The sequence below is a fragment of the Lagopus leucura genome, unplaced genomic scaffold (genome assembly GCF_019238085.1).
Source record: "Lagopus leucura isolate 7727_CA_CO unplaced genomic scaffold, USGS_WTPT01 Super-Scaffold_100110, whole genome shotgun sequence".
In the NCBI taxonomy this organism is placed as follows: Eukaryota; Metazoa; Chordata; class Aves; order Galliformes; family Phasianidae; genus Lagopus; species Lagopus leucura.
This window is the reverse complement of record NW_024962326.1, coordinates 12777-19490: the sequence shown is the minus strand read 5'-3', so window position 1 is coordinate 19490 and position 6714 is coordinate 12777. Positions and strand designations below refer to the sequence as shown.

Below are 6714 nucleotides of genomic sequence, written 5' to 3'. Positions count from 1 at the left end.
ATAGTGGGGTTGGAAGGGTCCTGAAAGGTCGTGGAACCATAGGATAGTGGGGTTGGAAGGGTCCTGAAAGGTCATGGAACCATAGGATAGTGGGGTTGGAAGGGTCCTGAAAGGTCATGGAACCATAGGATTGTTGGGTTGGAAGGGTCCTGAAAGGTCATGAAGCCATTGGATGATTGAGTTAGAATTTTGCTTAAAGATCACAGAACCATAGGATAATTAGATTGAAAGGGTCCTGAAAGATCATAGAATGTTGTTACGGTTTAGTTGGAAAGGTCCTTAAAGATCACATACGATAGGATAGCTCCTTCTCTCATACCAACTGCACCACTCAGCTCGGTGCCATCTGCCAGCGTTCTGAGGGCACACCACTGATGTCACTGTTAAAGACATTGAAGACAGGCCTGGGGGTCACCACCCCTCACCACCCGAACCATCCAACCGAACCCTCCTCCACCCAACTGTCCACCCTTCACTTGGATTACGCCCTGCCAGAAGCGTGCCATTGCCGAAGGACCCCAGAACAGCCTCCATTCATTTCTAACAGGCAGAAAATATACATGGGCTGGATTCCTTTTTCTTTATTCATTTTGCCAGAAGTCAGTTTCTTTGTGACAGACCGAAATATTTCAGCTCAACAAATGCACAGAGGTAGAAAACGTGAGGTTTCATGGGGAAAAATTGTCTCTGATTAATCACCTCTTCGTTTTTATCAGCACAGAAGGGCACACACAGCAGAGGCACAACCCAGTTCTACCCATGGCAATCCTGAGCCCCCAGAAGTCAAGATATGGCCGTGCAGGTACTCTGTGCTGATAGCTGAAGCCAGGTGAGCACATCCTGCCCCCATTGTGAAAAATGGATTAAAATAAACGAGTTTACTGCAGCTTGCTTGCATTGAGGCTACTTTTAGCTCTTGGCTCCCGACTTTCATGGCCATGTGTGTTTTGGAAAAGGGACCAAGGCTGCTTGATAGGGCCAGGCCACCTGTGGGGCTCCCATACCTCCTCCTCATCCCCTATAAAGCAGCGTGAGGTGAAGTCTTGGCCACGCTGTCACCATGCTGCAGCTCCTGCTCCTCGCTGCCCTCGCGCTGTGTGGTGAGTTCCTGTGCCCAGGGCTCGTTAGCTGCTAATGAGCTCACAGATTTGGGGCTCCAGGGAGCAATGGGTGCACGGCTGTCACTGTCCTTTCCCCACAGGATGCCATGCAGAGCCGGGTTCTGGTGGGATGCAACGTGTGGTTGGGGGGACCGAGGCGCAATCACATGCTTGGCCCTCACAGGTGGATTGTGTTGGGGACTGGTGATGAACCCAGTGGGATTCCATCCTATCTGGTCTCCCATCCCTTTGGATCTCCCATCTCCTTGGGCATCCCATCCCCTCAGGATTCCCATCTCCTTTGGGCTCCCATCCCTTCTGGGTATCCCATCCCCTTGGTTCTTCTGTTCCCTCAGAGTTCCCATCCCCTTGGATATCTTATCCCTGCCTCCTTGGATCTCCCATCTCCGTGGGTCTCCTGTCCCTTTCAGGCTCTCTTCCCCTTGGGTCTCCCATACCCTTTGGGTTTCCTGCCCCCTTTGTGTTCCCACCCCCTGGGAGCTCCCGTTTCCACATCTCACCCTGTGCTGTTTCCCCCCAGATCTCCCTCCAGTATTACTCCGGGGGCAGCTGGCACCACACCTGTGGAGGGTCCCTCATCCGACAGAACTGGGTGATGACAGCAGCCCACTGCGTAGACAGGTGAGCAGCCGTGGGAGCCCCACTGTCTCCTGAAAGTGCCATTTTTCCATCAAAAAAAGAAAAAAAAAAGAAAAAATTAGCTGTCCCCACCCAGAGAGTGGCAGTCCTTTCTGTTAAGGACTGGGGGTCTTTGCTGATCTTTCCAGTAAGGAGAATGATCCCTGCAAGCATCTTCTTGTATGGATGACTCTTCACTATAGAACCATAGGATAGTTGGGCTGGAAGAACCCCTAGAGATCATAGAACCATAACCATAGAACATTGGGCTGGAAGGGTCCTGAAAGATCATAGAACCAGAGAATATTGGGCTGGAAGGGTTCTGAAAGATCATAGAACCAGAGAACATTGGGCTGGAAGGGTCCTGAAAGATCATAGAACCATAGGATTATTATTCCTCCTTTCTATCCCTGTGTCCATGGTGTCAATAAAGAATTAGAAGTTTCTATTGCACACACAGAGAAAGCATGAATGTATACATGAGAAATGTTGAGTTAAAAACGGGATTTGATTATTTTCCGTTGAGTCTGTTCATCAAAGCCAAGTCACTTCCTCAGTCCTGTTGTGTTAACCCTCGAAGCAATGGCAGTGTGGGTCCTGATCCTGTGCTTTTTTTGCAGTAACCTGAATTACCGCGTCGTCGCCGGTGACCACAACATCTACCAGAGCGAGGGCACCGAGCAGACCTTCAGCGTCAGCAGCATCTACATCCACCCCAACTGGAACTCCAACAATGTGGCAGCTGGGTAACGCACCCGGGGAGGGGGGTTGTCAGGAGGGAGAGCTGCAGGGGGATGGGGGCTTCTCCAGGTGCTCTACAGCGCCCTGTGCATCCTCCCCACAAAGATGATGAGGGGCCTGGAGCATCTCTGCTATGAGGAAAGGCTGAGTGAACTGGGTCTGTTCAGCCTGGAGAAAAAAAGACTGAGAGGGGACCTGATCCAGGTCTATAAATATCTAAGGTGTGGGGGGCAGCATGGCGAGGCCGGACTCTTTTCAGTGGTGAGTGGAGACAGGACAAAGGGAAACGGCCGGAAACTGCAGCATAGGAAGTTCTGCACAAATGTATGCAAGAACTTCTGTACAGTGAGGTGACGGAGCACTGGAACAGGCTGCAGGGAGGTGGGGGAGTCTATGGGTCCCAACGTGTCTCCATGGGTCCCACTGTTCACTGGAACAGGCTGCAGGGAGGTGGTGGAGTCTCCTTCTCTGGAGATGTTCAAGACCTGCCTAGATGCCTCCCTGTGCGACCTGCTGTAGGAACGGCTTTGGCAGGGGGTTGGACTCCATGATGTGTGGAGGTCCCTTCCAACCCCTACAATGCTGTGATTCTGTGATTCCCCACAGCTACGACATTGCGCTGCTCCGCCTGTCGGGTTCTGCCACGCTCAACAGCTACGTGCAGCTGGCGGTGCTGCCCAGCCAGGGCACAGTGCTGTCCAACAACTACCCCTGCTACATCAGCGGCTGGGGGCTGACCCGCAGTGAGTGCCACCGACACGGGCATCCCAGGGACACTCATCCCCAAATCCCTGAAGATTTTAGGGAATTGGGGTTGCTTGTCAGGTTTTGGAAGTGGGTTGAGGTCCCACGAGGCGTTGTGAGTGGGGACGGATTTGGTGGTGCGAATGTAACGGGGAGTTTTGTGGGGATCAACAAAAATCCCCCCAAAATGTGGGAAAATGGGGGAGGTTCGTCCTTTCTGGAAGCGAATTGAGACCCTACAAGGCAAGGAGATGCTCATGGTTGGATGGGATCATGAAATGTACTGGGGGAGTTTTACGGGACTCGTCAAAATCTACTGAAAACAAAAAGACGGGAGGTAAATCCTTTTTGGAAGGGGGTTGAGGTCCCACAAGACATGAGGATGCTCAGGGTTGGATGCGGTCATGCAAAATTTTGGGGGGGTCTTCCAGATCTTGCTAAAATTCACTAAAAATGTGGGAAAAATGGGAGAGGTTAATCGTTCCTGGAAGTGGGTTGAAGTCCTACAAGGCATCCTATAAGGGATGGATGTGGTCATGCAAATATCTGGGGAGATTTTGTGAGGTGCCTAAGGTTGGATGCGGTCATGAACATATTTTGGGGTGTTTTATAGAGCTCACCAAAATCCCCTAACAAAATGGGGAAATGGAGGAGGTAAATCCTTTTTGGAAGTGGGTTGAAGTCCTACAAGACGTGGGGATGCTCAAGGTTGGATGAGGTCATGCAAAAAATATTGAGGAGTTTTACAGGGCTCACGAAAATTCATTAAGGATGTGGGAAAATGGAGGAGGTTAATCACTTTTGGACACGGGATGAGGTCCCCCGTGGGATGGATGTTGTCGTGCAAATATTTTCAGAGGTTCTATGGGATGCTCAAGGTTGGATGCTGCCGTGCAAATATTTTGGGGGGTGTTATGGGGTCTATGGGTTTTAATGGACCCTTGGTCACTTGCAGCCAATGGGCAGCTGTCGAGCGTGCTGCAGCAGGCGTACCTGCCCGTCGTGAGCTACAGCACCTGCTCCAGGTCCTCCTACTGGGGCTCCACTGTCAAGAACACCATGATCTGTGCCGGCGGGGATGGCGTGCGCGCCGGCTGCCAGGTACAGCCCTGTCACCTCACTGCCTCAACCCCCAGCCCTGTTACAGCCCCGCTCTGATGGGTGCCCCTCCATAGGGCGACTCGGGAGGCCCCCTGAACTGTGAAGTTGATGGGGTGTACCAAGTGCACGGCATCACCAGCTTCGTCTCCAGCTTGGGCTGCAACACACGCAACAAGCCCACCGTCTTCACCCGCGTCTCTGCCTACATCTCCTGGATATCCAGCGTAAGGAGACGGGGTGGAAGGGTTTTGTTTTTTCCAGTGGGGTCGTGTGAAGGGGGCTTGCATGGCTTCTCCACCCACTGGGAAGGCGTGGAGCACCCAAGGGGAAATGGAGAACCCAATGGGGAATAGAGCACCCAGTGGGATGTGGAACACCCAACAGAGTGGAGAACTCCAAGGGAAATGGAACAACCAGTGGGGAATAGAGCATCCAATGGGGTGTGAAGTACTCAACAGGGATGGAGTATCCAATGGGGAATGGAGCACCCGAGGAATAGGGCACCCAATGGGGCATGGAGCACTCAGTGGGGTGTGCAGCACCCATTAGGGCCATGCTAGCGACTCAATGGGAGTGCTGTGGATTTGTGGGGTTACACTCCTCGTTCTCCCTCCAGGTGATCTCTTAGAACAAAGCAGCAGCAGGAGGAGAACCCCAACCCCAGCTGTGAATGTGGACATAGAGCATTTCAGCTGGGGACATTTATGTCTCAAAGCTAGCATCAATAAACTGTGTTCTTCAGCGAGAACGTGCTGGCTGTTGTTTCTCCTCAGCAACGCTGGGGATGCCCTGCCCCACTTCTTTTGCCTGCGTTCGTGCAATTCTTCTCCAATCTCATCATTTGCAGTATCCTTTTTGTCAGGTTCCCTTTGGCCAGGCCCCCTTCTGCCTTGCACAGAGTCTTGGAAAAAACAACCAGGCCTGGAAAGCTGAAGTGTCCTTGGATGAAAGAAGGGAAAAACTGCTCCCCTGAGGAGCAGGAAGCTGTCAGGGGAAGGACTTATCGTAGACCCTCAATCCCATCCCCATCCCCATCCCATCCCCGTCCCCATCCCCATTCCATCTCCAACTCATCCATGTTCTATCCCATCCCCATTCTCATTCCACCCCACACACCATCCCCATCCCCAACCCCTTCCCCATGCCACCCCCATGTCCCACAGTGCCTCGTGCTCCCCACACCCCCCATTGGGCTCGAGGACATCCAGAGCAAATTCATTTGCAATGAATGAGAGGGGATGGATGTGGTGCTGTTATCACCTCTCCCAGTGCTGCAGGGTCGAAGCACAACCACACACCCCACTGGTGAGCGGCTGATGGCGCTCGAGGTGGGAAACAAACAGCAAAGAATTGCAGAAGTGAGTCCAAAAGCAAAATTGAAACTCAAAACAGAAACGTGGGTGAGAAGTGCCACAGCTCGGCTGTGTGTTCTCCCCTCCCCGTCCCACCCCCTGGTTGTGTGTTTCGGGGGTGCCCGGAGCTCAGCGGATGCATCGCTTCGAACTTCCGCAGCAGAAACCAAACCACAGCTGATGCTGCAAGCAGAACCCCGCAGCCATCAGCAACCATGGCTGAGGGCAAGAGCGGGGCCGGGCTGTTCGCCAAGCAGGTCCAGAAGCACTTCAGCCGGGCACAGGAGAAGGTAGGGCATGGCCTCACCACCCTCGACTTTCATTTTTCGGTTGGGTTTTTGCAGGGTGAGGTGGGGCAGCCCCGATGGGCTCTGCTCACCGTGCACCTCTCTCCTCCCATGGGTGCTCACAGGGTATCCGGTTGGGTGCCCCACAGTGCTGCAAGGCTTCAGTTTTGCATGCTGCTCCTCACAGCCCCCCGAAATGCTTCATAAAAGTGGGATTTTCTCCCCAAAAGTACTTGTGGTGCAGGCCATGGGGTGGGTGATGCTGGAATGGGGTTCTATGGGGCTGTCCCCACGTCCCCCAGGGCCAACAGAACCCAGGGTCAGGATGGCCCCGCAGTGTGGGTGCAGCCCATGGCAGGAAGTGGGGGGAAGGGCTGCGGAAGTGGGCTGAAATGGGGCGATTGGCCGTGGTTGGGGGACATTTCAACCCCAACAATGGAAGGAGCAGCTCCCACGGTTCCTGGTTAGGGCTAAATTCAGCTCTTCCGTGACCGTATCAGCCCAGGACACGCTTCCGTGGTTCTGCGGTGGGGACGTGGGGGTGGCCTTCACCCACAGCTATTCCTCCTCCTCTTCCTCCCTGCAGCAGTGTCACCAATTCCCACTGGGGCAGTACTTTAGGGCTTCATTTGCATCAGTATTCACCCACTGTATGACACCCTGTCCCATCCCTGTTCCACCCCCACACCATCCTCGTTCCAACCCCATACCATCCCCGTTACATTCCTCTTCCATCCCCATACCATCCCC

At 53.5% G+C, this 6714-nt stretch overlaps 2 protein-coding genes across 4 annotated transcripts in view; both read left to right on the top strand.

The window, feature by feature from the left end:
- The first annotated feature begins 909 nt into the window (after positions 1-909).
- CELA1 (chymotrypsin like elastase 1) lies at positions 910-5073 on the top strand. Of its 2 annotated transcripts, XM_042887782.1 has the most exons (8): positions 910-1100; positions 1202-1284; positions 1642-1742; positions 2360-2485; positions 3087-3223; positions 4180-4325; positions 4400-4549; positions 4942-5073. In XM_042887782.1, the coding sequence occupies exons 1-8, from the start codon at positions 1061-1063 to the stop codon at positions 4951-4953; spliced, it is 795 nt and encodes a 264-aa protein (XP_042743716.1). In that variant the 5' UTR covers positions 910-1060; the 3' UTR covers positions 4954-5073. The 2 variants fall into 2 exon arrangements, with proteins under 2 accessions (XP_042743716.1, XP_042743715.1); XM_042887781.1 differs by lacking the exon at positions 910-1100 and having other exon boundaries at positions 1135-1284.
- A 734-nt stretch (positions 5074-5807) lies between these two features.
- BIN2 (bridging integrator 2) overlaps positions 5808-6714 on the top strand; it is an 8190-nt gene continuing 7283 nt past the window's right edge. For both annotated transcript variants that reach the window (XR_006181694.1, XM_042887786.1), the window contains exon 1: positions 5808-5967. Coding sequence is in view for 1 of the 2 variants with exons in the window: in XM_042887786.1 (XP_042743720.1) it covers positions 5893-5967 (75 nt within the window). In the remaining variant the exon portion in view is untranslated. The remainder of the gene's footprint in view (positions 5968-6714) is intronic.